This window comes from Caenorhabditis elegans, chromosome III, assembly GCF_000002985.6.
Source record: "Caenorhabditis elegans chromosome III".
NCBI classification, from domain to species: Eukaryota; Metazoa; Nematoda; class Chromadorea; order Rhabditida; family Rhabditidae; genus Caenorhabditis; species Caenorhabditis elegans.
This window is the reverse complement of record NC_003281.10, coordinates 11,696,535-11,710,675: the sequence shown is the minus strand read 5'-3', so window position 1 is coordinate 11,710,675 and position 14,141 is coordinate 11,696,535. Positions and strand designations below refer to the sequence as shown.

General features: G+C 43.2%; 6 protein-coding genes across 6 annotated transcripts; 2 read left to right on the top strand and 4 right to left on the bottom strand.

Moving 5' to 3' along the window:
• The first annotated feature begins 1,853 nt into the window (after window positions 1-1,853).
• Window positions 1,854-3,707, top strand: Y41C4A.8 (DUF3105 domain-containing protein). The gene is made up of 3 exons (NM_067114.4): window positions 1,854-2,154; window positions 2,403-2,610; window positions 3,439-3,707. Exons 1-3 carry the CDS (start codon window positions 1,856-1,858, stop codon window positions 3,631-3,633), a joined length of 702 nt encoding a protein of 233 aa, NP_499515.1. The 5' UTR covers window positions 1,854-1,855; the 3' UTR covers window positions 3,634-3,707.
• Window positions 3,708-3,910: 203 nt separating this feature from the next.
• col-96 (Nematode cuticle collagen N-terminal domain-containing protein) lies at window positions 3,911-5,024 on the top strand. Its single transcript, NM_181982.4, has 2 exons — window positions 3,911-4,112; window positions 4,175-5,024. The coding sequence occupies exons 1-2, from the start codon at window positions 4,032-4,034 to the stop codon at window positions 4,961-4,963; spliced, it is 870 nt and encodes a 289-aa protein (NP_871711.1). The 5' UTR covers window positions 3,911-4,031; the 3' UTR covers window positions 4,964-5,024.
• Window positions 5,025-5,584: 560 nt separating this feature from the next.
• col-95 (Nematode cuticle collagen N-terminal domain-containing protein) lies at window positions 5,585-6,682 on the bottom strand. Its single transcript, NM_001383002.2, has 2 exons — window positions 6,586-6,682; window positions 5,585-6,539 (listed from the first exon to the last, which is right to left on the bottom strand). The coding sequence occupies exons 1-2, from the start codon at window positions 6,664-6,666 to the stop codon at window positions 5,691-5,693; spliced, it is 930 nt and encodes a 309-aa protein (NP_001370157.1). The 5' UTR covers window positions 6,667-6,682; the 3' UTR covers window positions 5,585-5,690.
• A 1,131-nt stretch (window positions 6,683-7,813) lies between these two features.
• Window positions 7,814-10,417, bottom strand: pqn-84 (Galectin). Its single transcript, NM_067113.7, has 9 exons — window positions 10,313-10,417; window positions 9,778-9,875; window positions 9,617-9,728; window positions 9,470-9,540; window positions 9,293-9,424; window positions 8,925-9,244; window positions 8,109-8,312; window positions 7,922-8,059; window positions 7,814-7,876 (listed from the first exon to the last, which is right to left on the bottom strand). Exons 1-9 carry the CDS (start codon window positions 10,394-10,396, stop codon window positions 7,857-7,859), a joined length of 1,179 nt encoding a protein of 392 aa, NP_499514.3. The 5' UTR covers window positions 10,397-10,417; the 3' UTR covers window positions 7,814-7,856.
• A 98-nt stretch (window positions 10,418-10,515) lies between these two features.
• Window positions 10,516-11,807, bottom strand: Y41C4A.7 (FACT complex subunit). The gene is made up of 4 exons (NM_067112.5): window positions 11,691-11,807; window positions 11,447-11,645; window positions 10,779-11,108; window positions 10,516-10,731 (listed from the first exon to the last, which is right to left on the bottom strand). Exons 1-4 carry the CDS (start codon window positions 11,768-11,770, stop codon window positions 10,594-10,596), a joined length of 747 nt encoding a protein of 248 aa, NP_499513.2. The 5' UTR covers window positions 11,771-11,807; the 3' UTR covers window positions 10,516-10,593.
• Window positions 11,808-12,368: 561 nt separating this feature from the next.
• On the bottom strand, window positions 12,369-14,103 carry nssp-36 (DUF148 domain-containing protein). The gene is made up of 2 exons (NM_001392213.1): window positions 13,966-14,103; window positions 12,369-12,739 (listed from the first exon to the last, which is right to left on the bottom strand). The coding sequence occupies exons 1-2, from the start codon at window positions 14,075-14,077 to the stop codon at window positions 12,405-12,407; spliced, it is 447 nt and encodes a 148-aa protein (NP_001379269.1). The 5' UTR covers window positions 14,078-14,103; the 3' UTR covers window positions 12,369-12,404.
• Window positions 14,104-14,141: the final 38 nt, after the last annotated feature.

Sequence of the window (14,141 nt, the reverse complement as noted above, 5' to 3'; positions counted from 1 at the left end):
CTCAAAAAATTTATCGCGGGAAATTTGAATTTTTGAGATTTTTTTTTCTTGCGAAATTTCGTTAGAATTTTAGGATCAAATTTAAAATAAAAGATGCAATCGCGCCCTCCTGGACACCAACAAAACGGGCCCAATTTCAAATTTTTATCCGGAAATTCCAATTTTTCACGGGGTTCTTGCCTCCCTCATTGAACTTTTCGCGCTCCATTGACAATCGCCTGCCGGACAACGCGTGGGAAAGTCGTGTACTCCACACGGACAAATATATTTAGTTTTACAATCGAGCCGCGGCGCGACACGCAACGCGCCGTAAATCTACCCCAGAAATGGCCGAGCCAAAATGGTCTAGTTCGGCAAACTCTTCCATTTCAATTCATGAGGGAAGCCAGAAATCCGTGTAAAAAACAGTGGAAAATTCAAATTTTTTTTAATTTCAAAAAACATTTATATACTTTTTTAAATTTTGAGAAAAAATTTAAAAAATATATTTTTCCAAATTTCCAAAAAAGGTTTCTGAACTGCCGTTGTTCCTTTTCCAATATTTGTTTATGTCAAATTCCGCGCGGAACACACGAGAAACACACGAGCGGAGAAAAGTCATTTTGCCTCCTTCTTCCCCCCAATCGGGTTGGAGGGTAAAATTATCGATTTTCTTGCATTTTTCATTTTTAGCGGTATTTTCACAACAGGAAAGTTATTATAATTTCTCAAATTATGCATTTTTCCTAATTTAAAATTTAAATTGTTTCATTTTGCATAAATTTTGTGATTTTATAAGCACTTTTTATCAGTCATTTGGCAATTTTTTTTGGACGACGTGGCAGTAATATTGCGAGATTAATTTTTTAAACAAAAAAAAATATTAGAAAAAAAAATTCCAAAAAATTCAATTTAAAAATAAAAATATGCTATTTTCTGGAATTTGAAGAGTTAAATTTTTTTTTCTTAAATATTTAGTGAGAAAACTCGAAATTTGTAAGTTTTATATAGATTCCCGACAACAAATAGCATTCAGTTTTCCATTTTATTTTATTTTTTGTGCCCCTTTGAAACTTCAATATCTCCTTGACTTTTGATTCTATTAAAAAGTTGTTAACTATTAAAGTGTAGAAAATTTAATTTTCTACATTTTATTAGTTGATACCTTTTTGATATCTTTTCTATTTGCGGAGTTATGGTACTTTAAAGCCACACACTCTACTAAACGCAGGCCATATTAAATCTTCAAACGCTCCTATCTTCCCAATCAGTGTTGCTATTTAAAAATGATCAACTATTAAAATATTGCAAATTTAATTTCCTACACTTTACTAATTGACAACTTTTTGATACCTGTTTTACGTACAGAGTTATGGATCTTTAAAGCTACACACTTTACTGAACGCACCCACCCTCCAGACATTCATATTAAATCTTTAAGCCCTACTATTTCCCCAATCAGTGTTGCTATTAAAAAATTGGTAACTAGTAAAGTATAGAAATTTTAATTTCCTACACTTTGCTAGTTGACAACTTTTTGATATCTGTTTTACCTACAGACTTATGGCACTTTAAAGCCACACACTCTATTGAAAGTAGCCCCTAATTAAAACTTCAAACCCTCCTATCTCCCCAATCAGTGTTGTTATTTAAAAATGATCAACTATCAAAATATTGCAAATTTAATTTCCTACACTTTACTAGTTGACAACTTTTTGATATATGTTTTACCTACAGACTTACAGCCCTTTAAAGCTACAAACTCTAACTTTTTGGGCTTTTCGAGCATTATTGCTATTTAAAAATTATACATTAATAAAATATTGCCAAAATTCAATTTTTTTCCTACATTCTCTTAGATAACAATTATTTCCAGATGAGGCTCCTCATAATCCTCTCCATTCTACCCCACATCACCTTTGGATACATGGGCGCAGTAATGGGTAAGCTGACAACTTGCGACGACGGAATAACCAATCTCATCAAGGATTGGGATTCTAAGGATTTCAGCGCATTTACATGTCTGAATTCTATTCATTATGCCGTGCAGAAGGATATCGATTCTGAGTTTTTCGACATGGTACAGCAAAATAGCTCTTACGACCCGAAAAAGGATCAGGTGATGCATAGATGTATGGATGAGACGATTGATTATGAGGATCGAATTCCTATTCGGTAGGTTCATAGGGAGACCCGGGAGATGTCGGACGCTAATCTGGACAATATCCTCTCGATGTTAATGCCCGACATCTAGCGAGTTTCGTTTTTATGCCGAAACCCCGGGGATGTCGGTTGCTAACATTATTCAGTTGGACGTATCTCTTCTCACAAAAGGAAGCGCCCGACATCCTACAGGTCATGTGGTTCCCCGAGAGATGTCGGGCGCTCATCATTGCCTGACTAATCACAAAGCAATTTTTCAGAGGAGACCACCGTCCAAACTGGGCCCGCTTCGGCGAATACCTGTACGTACCTGTTCAGCGGTGGCTTCATAACTTGGAGCACGGCTCAATTGTGCTCCTGTACCATCCGTGTGTCGACTTGGACGAGCTGAACAAGTTGAGGCAGCTGGTGACGTCATGTATCTATCGTCACGTTATTACGCCGTATATCAAGCTTACGGCAGAGAGGGTATGTTTTAAGTCTAAGCCTGAGACTAAGCCTAAACCCGAGCCAAAACCTAATGTAACCCAAACAGGGCTGTTGCAAAAAAATTTCGACCAAAAAAGTCAAAGTTCTCCCAAAAAAAAAAACCAAAAAATGACAAAAAAAATCGACTTTTTTTTATCATACCAGCTAAAAACGAACAATTTTAAAAGAACAATTTTTTAAGCCTAAGCCTAAGCCTAAGCCCAAGCCTAACAGGGCTGTTGCAAAAAATTTTGACCAAAAAACGAAAAGCAAAAATTCTAATTTCTCCAAAAAAACCAAAAAAAAAAAGACAAAAAAACTACAAAAAAATTCAATTTTTTTTCAGTATGCCAACTAAAAATAAGTTTTTGGAAACAATTTTTTTAAAGCCTAAGCCTCAGCCTGAGCCTAAGCCTCAGCCTGAGCCTAAGCCTCAGCCTGAGCCTAAGCCTAAACCTAGGCCTAAGCCTGAGCCTAAGCCTTAGCCTAAGCCAAAGCCTAAGCCTAAACCTAGGCCTAAGACTAAGCCTAAGCCTATACCTAAGCCTAAGATTCAGCCTGAGCCTAAGCCTAAACCTAGACCTAAGCCTGAGCCTAAGCCTTAGCCTAAGCCAAAGCCTAAGCCTAAACCTAGGCCTAAGACTAAGCCTAAGCCTATACCTAAGCCTAAGATTCAGCCTGAGCCTAAGCCTAAACCTAGACCTAAGCCTGAGCCTAAGCCTTAGCCTAAGCCAAAGCCTAAGCCTAAACCTAGGCCTAAGACTAAGCCTAAGCCTATACCTAAGCCTAAGCCTAAGCCCAATCTCAAGCCTAAACTCCTATTTTCAGCCACTGGCCCTTGTCGGATGGGGATCACGGCTGGAAATGAACTCGGTCGACGAGAAGAAAGTTGTTGAATTCATGAAAAAATACGGAAACCGTGCGCCAGAAGAGATTACTCGCGACGGTTTGTATGACGAGTACCTGCTCAAGGAGGCGAAGCCGGTCAGCGAGAATGACAAGACGATTTGTCCGAATTATTGATTGCTTTTTTTGTATGCAAAAATTGATGTGCCACCGGTTGATTTAATTTATTGTCTGTGATAAAGAATGATTTGAAATTTGAAGTTGTTAATTGAATTCGTCAAAGAAAGTAAAACCTCAAGGTCGCGAAAATTTCGCAACTTTTCTGTCTTTTTTCTCCGGCAGGCCGTTCCCAGAGGAAGCGCCACAACTAGGAAGTTATTACCTCCCGTCCCATTATCACAAGAACCAGATGATATTCGTTCAGTTCTTTCAATTACGACGTGTGGTGTCGGTGGGAAATTGTCAAGGACTCAATCACAAAACTTCCTCTTCCTCCTTTTGGGGAGGTGTTGTGGTTGTAAACAGATGGTATAAAAGGAGGTTTGAAACTGGTGGAATGGCATCTTCTGATCATCATGGACGAAATTACTAGAAGAAATGCCTATCGCTTCGTTGCCTACTCGGCTGTCACCTTCTCAGTGGTAGCGGTTTTCTCGGTAAGGATCTTAGAAATCTCGAATTAAATATATAGAATTTTCTGTAAGTTCCCTTCTTACAGCTCTGCATCACCCTGCCTATGGTCTACAACTATGTGCATGGTATCAAGTCGCAGATCAACCACCAAATCTCGTTCTGCAAGCACTCGGCTCGCGATATCTTCTCCGAGGTGAACCATATTCGCGCCAGCCCGAATAACGCCACCCTCCGCGAGAAGCGTCAAGCTGGAGACTGCTCGGGATGTTGCCTTCCTGGAGCAGCGGGACCTGCTGGTACACCAGGAAAGCCTGGACGTCCGGGACGCCCAGGAGCAGCTGGCCTTCCAGGAAACCCTGGCCGTCCGCCAGCACAGCCGTGTGACCCAATCACCCCACCACCATGCCGCCCATGCCCACAAGGACCACCAGGAGCCCCAGGAAGCCCAGGACCACAGGGAGACGCCGGAGCACCAGGGCAGCCAGGATTTGGAAGCGGATTTGGAGCCCCAGGACCAGCTGGACCAAAGGGACAACGTGGAGCCCCAGGACACCCAGGACAAGCTGGAGCTCCAGGACAGCCAGGAGTCGATGCTCAATCTCAATCCACGCCAGGAGCGCCAGGACAAGCCGGACCACAAGGACCGCCAGGATCATCCGGAGCACCAGGAGCCCCAGGAGGACCAGGATTCCCAGGAGCGCCAGGATCAAAGGGACCATCCGGAGCTCCAGGACAACCTGGAGCCAACGGAAACCCAGGAGCACCAGGACAGCCAGGACAATCCGGTGGATCCGGAGAACGTGGAATCTGTCCAAAGTATTGCGCCATCGATGGAGGAGTCTTCTTCGACGATGGATCCTTCCGCAGACGTTAATTTTTACTCAGATTTGTGGATTTATTTTTAATACAATAGTAATAAAATAGTTCTGCAATCCAATTTTATTGTTTTCAAAAAAAAAAGGACTAAAGTACGTACGGAAAAATATTTGAGATTTTTTAAAAAGTTGAGTTCTGGGTTCCAGCACTAAATGAGAATATGCGGTAACTTTCCAAAAAATTCCAGGGTTTCAGTACGTCTGAAATTAAAGTTGTAAGTAAATCACAAACTCCCAATTACAGTTCGACCCTCATTTTATTCATTTTGAAAGTAAGCACGTAGAACGGAAATATTGCGAAAAATCCGCCATATTCAGGCACAGAAATAAAATCAATGAATAAAATCAATGAATAATGTGGTATTCAATTCTACAATTTTAGTAGAAAAGAATCGCTAAGCCAAATTCACAAGATTCAGGGAAAGTAGTAAAAAAGGGGGTGAGCTCAATTCCGGCAGAATTCCAAAATTTTTTTACCTCCCTTTTTTGCAAGGCATATACCCATTAAAAATGAATTCGAGACAAAAACCCCTGTAGCGCGGCTGGGATTATTGGCTAGGTCCAGAAACGTACCAATAATCTTAGGAAAAAATTACTAATCCAAATTTATGAAAATTCTTCCAAAATTCCAAAATTTTTATTTTTGTAATTTTCGGCAAGGCCAAAATGGAAATAATAAAAATAATATTTGAAATATGAAATGCTTTATTGAATTCTCTAAAGAATCTACTTTCTTCTGGTTCCATCCTCGAAGAAGACTCCTCCATCGATGGCGCAATACTTTGGACAGATTCCGCGGTTTCCGGATCCACCGGATTGTCCTGGCTGTCCTGGTGCTCCTGGGTTTCCGTCGGATCCTGGCTGTCCTGGAGCTCCGGATGGTCCCTTTTGCCCTGGTGGTCCTGGATATCCTGGTCCTCCTGGGGCTCCTGGAGCTCCGGATGGTCCTGGTGGTCCTTGTGGCCCAGCTTGTCCTGGCGCTCCTGGGTTGGATTGAGATTGAGCATCGACTCCTGGGCGACCTGGAGATCCAGCCTGCCCTGGGTGTCCTGGGGCTCCACGTTGTCCCTTTGGTCCAGCTGGTCCTGGTGCTCCGGAACCTCCTCCATGTCCTGGTTGCCCTGGTGCTCCGGCGTTTCCCTGTGGTCCTGGACTTCCTGGGGCTCCTGGTGGTCCTTGTGGGCATGGGCGGCATGGTGGCGGGGTGATTGGGTGGCATGGCTGTGCTGGTGGACGGCCTGGGTTTCCTGGAAGCCCTCCTGCCCCTGGGCGTCCTGGACGTCCAGGCTTTCCTGGTGCTCCAGAAGGTCCTGCTGGTCCTGGAAGGCAACATCCAGAGCAGGATCCACCTCCACCGCTGCCTCCAGAGGAAGCGAATGAGTCGACGGCTCCAGTGTCAAAGTCATATCCGGCTTGACGAGCGAAGCGGGTGTTGTTCACCTTTGGATTCTCGCGGATATGGTTGACCTCTGAGTAGATATCACGGGCGGAATGCTTGCAGAACGAGATCTGATGGTCGATCTGGGTCTTGACGGTGTTCACGTAGTTATACACCATTGGGATGGTCACACAAAGCTGAAAAACTGTACTGATTACCTTAATCCTGGCAGGATCTTCTTACCGAAAACACAGCGACCACGGAGAAGGTGACAGCCGCATAGGCGACAAAGCGATATGCATTTCTGCGAGTGATATCCTCCATTTCTTCTTCTTCGTTGAGATGAAAGAATGATGATCGGTTGCCAGGGAAACCCTTTTATACTTTAACTTTTCAGGTTTCAAAGTTCTATCGGTTGTCAAGGAACCAATTTTCGAGAGGAGGAAGTTACTTGTTCTCCTGTTTTCCATCTTTTTACTTTTTTTTCTAGGTTTGATTGGGGCGAAAAGGTGACACAACACAGAAAACACATGATGATGGTCAGGCCGTTTGAGGGGAAAGGAACGTGATAACATCATTGAACATGTGCTATCTTTATTTCTGGTCTAGCTAGGACATAATTCCCCTCAAGCCGAGAAGGAGCCTCCGGAAGCCCGGGATTTCACTCCGGAGCTCCAGGACAAGTTAGATCTGTAGGCCTCACAGGAGCCCCAGGAGCCCCATGCCGGGCCACAAGGACCACCAGCATCATCTGGAAGACTTTTTGGGCGTGATTCCCCAAGCCCGCAAGGGGACCACCAGGAGCCTATGGAAACCCGAGACTCCAAGGAGATGCCAGACCTCCAGGACAAGCTAGATCTTTGGTGTCACAGGAGCCTCAGGATCATCTGGAACCCAAGAAGGCCCAAGAAGATCAGGATGCTTCAGTTTACCCCCGGAGCTCCAGGTCTTCGAGAACTACAAGCACCTTCCGAATTACACCTTAAATATTCCAGGACCGACATGAATTTTTATCTCGCCAGTTTACTTATTTCCTTTTTGACATTGTCAAAAATCAGCCGAATGTGCCTTGTTCTTCCGTTTTTTCCCTTCTTGCTGAATCGTCTCCCCCCTTTCAAACCGGTTTTGCTGGTAACCAATTTATCAGCTGGAGACGCGAATATTTCTTTTTTCACTTTTTTCTCCTCGCAATTGTTGACCACCGCCCTTTTACAAGATAGTTTGATCGCATGAACATTTCCTATTGAATTCGATTATTTGCAAAGATGGAATTGGTTGACCTGAGAATCTATGGATCCTCCTAGGGGCTCCGGATGGTCAATTCTGTTCAGAGATGGCTTGGAATCCAGGGATCAAACACGGGACCATTGTAATTGAATTAGTTGAAATTAGTATTCGACTCCTGAGACTTATTGACGTCCTGCAGCTCACTCTAAGCCCCCTATTTCCTGCAAAAAAAGAAGAAAAAAAGAAGAACTTCATTAAAATTAACAATTAATCAAGTCTGAAGCCAATCAACATTCCTCATCCTCATCTGAAAATATAAAATTTTTCCAGATCGCCCAGCTTATAATCTCACCACCATCCAAATCAACATCAAACTGTGGCCGGAGATTACCTCCACGATTTCTCTTTTTATTACCGCCCGAGTTGATCACAATAATGTTCGGCTGTCCATTACCATTCTGTCCATTCATTCCGTTTTGCGGGATGCCTCCTGAAAGACAACTTTGTGCCTACCTGCCTATTTTTGGATTTAGACTAACCTGGCGGGTAATAAAATGCTCCTGGTGGTGGGTACGGGTATCCGGGTGGGTATGGGTAGCCTGGAGGATAGTAGCCATGTGGTGGCACGGGGTATGGGTACTGGGGGTGTCCGTTCCCATTGTTACCATTATTTCCGTTTCCATTATTACCGTTTCCATTGCCATTGCTACCATTACCATTGTTACCATTAGAATTTCCATTACCTGAAGCCTTATGTGATTGTTTTTCAATAAGTTCTGCAGGTACGGTTACAATGAGCGGGCACAAGCGGACGACAGAGCGGGCGTTAGCGGACGGGCGGTAGCAGGCGGTAGCGGGCAGTAACGGGCGGTAGCGGGCGATAGCGGGCGGTAGCAGGCGTTAGCGGACGACAGAGGGCGCTAGCGGGCGGTAGCGGGCGGTAGCGGGCAATAGCAAACGGTAACGGGCGGTAGCAAGCGTGAGCAGGCGGTAGCGGGTGGTAGCCGGTGGCAGCGGGCGGCAGCGGGTGGTAGCGGGCGGTAGCGGGCGGTAGCGGCGGGCGGTAGCGGGCGTTAGCGGGTGGAAGCGGGCGGTAGCGGGCGGTAGCGGACGGTAGCGGGCGGTAGCAAGAGGTACCGGGAGGTAGCGGGTTGAAGCGAACGGTATCAGGCGGTGGCGGGCGGTAGCGGGTGGTAGCCGGTGGCAGCGGGCGGTAGCGGGCAGTAACGGGCGGTAACGGGCATTAGCGGGCGGTAACGGGCGGTAACGGGTGGTAGCGGGCGGTAGCGGACGGTAGCGGGCGGTAACTTGCGGTTGTAGGCGGTAGCGGGTGCGCGAAATATTCGGCCACCTACCATTGCCAGAATTGCCGGCATTATTTCCGTTGCCGTTTCCAGAATTTCCATTTCCAGAATTTGAGTTCCCATTTCCGGATCCAGAGTTATTACTTCCATAATTACTATTTCCAGAGCTATTGTTATTGTTACTGGAGTTTCCACTATTCCCACTCCCTGACCCGACACTTCCCGGGTTCGTGACAACCAGCTCGCCGCCTCCAAGTTGTCCACCATTCGGATCCTCGGCGATAATATTCTGGGCTTTTGTGGTGGTCGGAGTCGGTGTAGTAGTTGCTTTTGGATCAGGAGTTGTCGGAACTCCCGGACGAACGCAGGTCCTAAAATTTTTCAGTAAAAGAATCGATATCTACATAGTCGGTACTTACATTGAAACAGAGGTAACTGTCCAATCTCCATAACCCAGCAAATTTCCAATTTGCCAATTTGCGGGATTTCTGAATGCATACTTGGTTATCAGTAGGTTCCCCATATAAATACTGTAGTAGGTGGGTCCTTTGCTGAAATAGAAAATAATAAAAATTCTCAGAAATCTATAAACTCACAGAACTGAAATTGAGTAGTAGTTGCCACTGAGGAACGGCTGTTGGGAGAACTGTTCGCCTCCCCAACTTCCCTGAAAGTAGTATAACCTAAACATGAGATGGTAGGCGCGTTGGTAGGCATGCAACTACAGTAACCCTAACACTCACAAACCAACTGTTGTAGATAATTGAGTTTCTCAGGTACTGCACTCTGATGTGAAGCGAAAGAGGACTTTTCTCGTAGACACTATTAAAGCCCTGATAAAGATGAAGGTAGGACCTGGAATTTTCTGGGATTTTCCTGGAAATTTGCAATTTCTGAAACTTACATATTCGCAGGATTCATGATTTTTCCTTTCATGGTGAGCTTGTCACCAACTTCCATCGCTCGCGCGAATCTGATCATTTGAAAGTGGAAGTCTCCGGTCTGAAATTGGTTTTGAAGCTACAGTACTCCTACAGTAATCTTACAGTAATCCTACAACACTCCTGGAATAATGCTAAAGTGCTTCTACAGTACCCTATAGTACCTCCTACGGTACCAATACAGTACCCCTATAGTTCCTATATAGTACCCATACAGTACCAATACGGTACCCCTACAGCACTACTGGAGTAATCCAGGAGTGTTCCTACAGAAACACAGTAACCCTAACGTACCCCTACAATTCCAATACAATACACCTACAGTACTACTAAAGTTCCACAACCATACTCCTACACTACCCCTAACTCAATCTCCCTTCAAAACACAACAACTTTTTTTAAACTACAGTAATCCTAACGCACTTCTACAGCACTTCCACAGTACGTCTACAGTACTTCTACAGTACCTCTACAGTACCTCTACAGTACCCAACCTACAATAGTATCACAATTCAAATATGGCATAGCTTCTTCTGATGACGTGGCGGGGATCCATAGTAGAGTTAAGAGAAGGAAAATCATTTTTGCGAAGTGAAATGCGCCGAGCGAGGCGGCTAGTTTTATAGTTGAATGAGGTGTGGCTTTTTGTGAATTTATTATATCAACACCGGAAAACGGGTCATAAAACTTGTAGGTTCGGAAATCGATATACACTTTATTCGGGGGAAACATTTTTGTATACGTAGTTTAATTTATTTCCACAATATTCTTCGACACGACTAGATCTTCAGATTCGCGAGCTCACTATCGATCGTCCCACTCACCACACTATCAATATCCGAATCGGGCTCATTTTTATTCGACTCATCTGGAACTTGTGACGCCACTGTGAGCACATTGGTGATGTTCATCGCGGCCTGAAAAGAGATAGGTAGGTATAGGTAGGCAGGCACACAAGACTTACCCGTTGAACAGGGAAATTATCCTCTTCAGCATCCACAAACTCGTTCACACTGCTCACTTCACTCGTTTCCAACGACGATTTCTTCTCCTGGGATGTCTTCTTCATTTCCTTCTCCCATTGCTCATTCAACTGCTCACCAGTCAGCCAACTGTTCATCTCTAACGCATCGGACCAATATCTCGGTGCTCCGTGATACCGAACCACAAATGTCTTGAACGGATTCGAGGCGATGAAGTAGTCGAGGAGGTTGATGGGGTTGAAGGTGTCCACGAATTGTGTCACATCTATTTTGAGGTGGTGGGAACGGATTTGTCCGGGCTTGCGGGAGATCTGGAAAAAAAATGGAATTTTTTAAACTGGACTATTGGACTAGTTTTTACTACAGTAACCCAATTTTACACCTAGATTACTATGTCATACAATGTACCTACAGTAACCAAAGAAAATTCCTGTTTTTTAATCTACAGTACTCCTATAGTACTCCCGCAGTTCTTCTACAGCATCCCTGAAACGCTCCTACAGTAGTCTTACGGTATTGCTACATTAACACTACAGTACACCTACAGCACTCCTTCAGTACCCCTACAGTACTCCAACAAAACTGCTGCAGTACAATAGTACCTTTACAGTATGCCACAGTAAATACTCGGCAACGTGGCAAAACCAACCATCAACTTAAAAAAATCCATGGGCTTCAACAAGAACACATTCTTATTCACCACGAACATCGATGGGCTGGTGGCTCGGACCCTGCATACAACCGGAAACGGCGACAAATTCGTGATGTCGTGCTCCCAGAATCCACGCTTAGTCGACGTAATCTCCACGTCGTCTGGCTCGACTTCCAGCTGGATACTGTCCATTTCACTGAAAATTTGATAATGATTGAAAGATTTGATAAACGTTACATACTCTTGAATTTTCTTCAACCCTAAACTGACGTTCTTCTCGACTTGATCCAATTCTTCGGCACGACGATTGAAATCCTCCATTTTCTGGCGAAGAAGTGAGTATTGATTTTTTGATACTGATTTTTGTTTTGAATTTTGAAAAACACAATAAATCCAATCAAAACGCAAACACGTGACAAATATTAATTGTTTTGAAAATTTAAAAAAACATTTATTTGGAATCTGATCTTCAGCAGGTGGAATCTGAACTTACATTCGTGGGATCTGATCTTCCAAAGGTCAAATCTAAAATTCCATAGGTGGATTCTGATCTAAAGTAGTTAGAATCTGATCTATCATAAGTAGAACCACATCTAGCTTACCAGTCAGATGAATTCTGATCTTCCAAAAGTTATGATCTACCATAGGTGGAATCCGATCTTCAATAGGTGGAACATGAACTTTCATTCGTGGGATCTGATCTTCCATCTGATCTTCCATAGGTGGAATCGGATCTAGTTCAGGCGGAACTTCATCTACCTCAAGCGAACTCCTTAGGTGAATGCTGAAAATTTCAGGCATGGAAGATCAGATTCCACCTAAGAAATCCTGAGGATCTGATCTTCCATAGATAAAATCCGATCTTCCGATCGTATAAAAAATCTATCAAAATCTTCAAAAAATTCCGAATAGCTGAAAATCAACAGAGATTGTCTTTATTATCACACATAATCAGTTAAGCCTTAACAGTAGTTGAGGATTGGGTTCCAGGAGTGCCAACAGCTGGAATCCCATTTGCCAACGTGAAAATCGGACCCGGTGACGTGGAAATCGACGGCACCACTGTGCTGGTTTTTCCGAAATCTGACAGCTTCAACGACTCCATGGTGGACATGATCCCCGGATTGGCGGCCATGAAGTCTGGCATCAGTTTTTCCGGATTTTTCGCGTTTTCGGCAATGTTATGGGCAATTCCACGGATCTTCTCGACTTCGCGTTGATCATAGATTGGAGCATCGATTTCTTCTTCTGATTCAGGAACATTGGTGCCGGTTAGCATTGGGATTAGGGCTGGAATTGAGGATACTATTTGGTTTAACAAGAATATGTTAATTTTTGGAAAATTTTCGCTGCAACTAGGGCTTTCATGGTAGCCAGGCGCGGTTTTAGGGCCCTGATGCCTGCCTGAAACCTGCCTGCCTCCCCTCTTTCGCCTATTTTTTGCATTTATACGTGAATTTACAAATGTTCTAATGCTCTCATTTCTATCAATTTTATGAAAATTAAGTGTAAGGAAAACGGCGCGGATTTGAGAGGCAGGTCTTAAGGTCAAACAGGCAGGCATTTTAACGCTTACAAGGAAGCCCTAGCTGCAACAATAAACTTTAAAGTTTTGATATTCTGTGCAAAAACCCTGAAATTTGTAAGAAAACATCATGGTGCATCGATCCTTCTCTGAAATGTTTATGGCGCTAATTTCAAGCTTCTCAAACAATTTCTAGAGATCAAAAAAATTTTAGAAAACAAAAGCTTTAAAATTTAAGCCTGAAATCGTTAATTTTTTAAACCCCGTGGAGTACCGAAATTTGAGACTTTGCTTTTTTAGACCTAAAATGACCTAAAACTACCGAATTTCGTAATGAGAAGTTTTGAAAATTTATTTTAAATAAAGTTATGGCGGTTTAAAGTTCTGGAGAATAAGGCCCATTTTTAGCCACACTTTAATAAATATTGTCGTTTTTTATTAAGCGATTATTCGTTGATTTAAGTACATTTTTGGTCAGTGGGGCACAAATAAAAGTTACATTTTGCCGGCAATTTGAAAATGTTATGAAAATATTTGAAAATAAGCTTTTTGCGGGAACTTAAAATTTTCAGAAATTGCTGGAATGGAATCGTAAAATTCTAAAAATCCAAAAAATCTAAAAGCTCTTTAAACTTTGGAGAAACTTTTGGACAGTTTTCTGGAATGGAATTGTAAATTCTAAAAAAATGTTTTCGGCTGCGAGAAAATCCTAAAAACTGGAAAATCTTTTGGGGTTTTCAAAACTTTTTGTAAGATTGTTAGGCTTCTAGAGCACTACCCAATACTCACGTGGTGTCAGAATGTCGTATTTCTGCTTGATCTACGTAGATCTACAAAAAATGCGAGAGAAGAGACGCTGAGTTCTCAACTGATTTCGAATGGTTAAGAGTGTACTGACGTCACATTTTTTGGGCAAAAAATTCCCGCATTTTTTGTGGATCAAACCGTAATGGGACAGCCTGGCACCACGTGAATACATTCCAAAGCCTACCTGTTGCATGAACCTCCGGCATCATAGAATTTCCAAGGCCTAGCTGAAGTTGTGGTGCACCATGGCTCATGGTAACCATGGATACCATAGCTATAATCAAATAGAAGCTCATTTTCAGTCAACACACAGTTATAAAAATTTGAAAACTGATTTGTTCTGAAACTAGATTCAGGGCT

What these genes read in the sequence shown, in the direction of transcription:
- Y41C4A.8 (NM_067114.4), top strand. Translation starts at nt 1,856, where the DNA reads ATGAGGCTCCTCATAATCCTCTCCATTCTACCCCACATCACCTTTGGA. An exon ending in GAGGATCGAATTCCTATTCG is followed by an intron (nt 2,155 to 2,402) that starts GTAGGTTCATAG and finishes GCAATTTTTCAG; the next exon opens with AGGAGACCACCGTCCAAACT. An exon ending in TCAAGCTTACGGCAGAGAGG is followed by an intron (nt 2,611 to 3,438) that starts GTATGTTTTAAG and finishes TCCTATTTTCAG; the next exon opens with CCACTGGCCCTTGTCGGATG.
- col-96 (NM_181982.4), top strand. Translation starts at nt 4,032, where the DNA reads ATGGACGAAATTACTAGAAGAAATGCCTATCGCTTCGTTGCCTACTCG. An exon ending in CAGTGGTAGCGGTTTTCTCG is followed by an intron (nt 4,113 to 4,174) that starts GTAAGGATCTTA and finishes CCCTTCTTACAG; the next exon opens with CTCTGCATCACCCTGCCTAT.
- col-95 (NM_001383002.2), bottom strand. Translation starts at nt 6,666, where the DNA reads ATGGAGGATATCACTCGCAGAAATGCATATCGCTTTGTCGCCTATGCG. An exon ending in CCGTGGTCGCTGTGTTTTCG is followed by an intron (nt 6,540 to 6,585) that starts GTAAGAAGATCC and finishes ACAGTTTTTCAG; the next exon opens with CTTTGTGTGACCATCCCAAT.
- pqn-84 (NM_067113.7), bottom strand. Translation starts at nt 10,396, where the DNA reads ATGATTTTCCTTCTCTTAACTCTACTATGGATCCCCGCCACGTCATCA. An exon ending in ATTTGAATTGTGATACTATT is followed by an intron (nt 9,876 to 10,312) that starts GTAGGTTGGGTA and finishes AACCAATTTCAG; the next exon opens with ACCGGAGACTTCCACTTTCA. An exon ending in TTATCTACAACAGTTGGTTT is followed by an intron (nt 9,541 to 9,616) that starts GTGAGTGTTAGG and finishes TACTACTTTCAG; the next exon opens with GGAAGTTGGGGAGGCGAACA.
- Y41C4A.7 (NM_067112.5), bottom strand. Translation starts at nt 11,770, where the DNA reads ATGGAGGATTTCAATCGTCGTGCCGAAGAATTGGATCAAGTCGAGAAG. An exon ending in GGGTTGAAGAAAATTCAAGA is followed by an intron (nt 11,646 to 11,690) that starts GTATGTAACGTT and finishes TCAAATTTTCAG; the next exon opens with TGAAATGGACAGTATCCAGC. An exon ending in ATAATTTCCCTGTTCAACGG is followed by an intron (nt 10,732 to 10,778) that starts GTAAGTCTTGTG and finishes ATCTCTTTTCAG; the next exon opens with GCCGCGATGAACATCACCAA.
- nssp-36 (NM_001392213.1), bottom strand. Translation starts at nt 14,077, where the DNA reads ATGAGCTTCTATTTGATTATAGCTATGGTATCCATGGTTACCATGAGC. An exon ending in GCCGGAGGTTCATGCAACAG is followed by an intron (nt 12,740 to 13,965) that starts GTAGGCTTTGGA and finishes CCTCAATTCCAG; the next exon opens with CCCTAATCCCAATGCTAACC.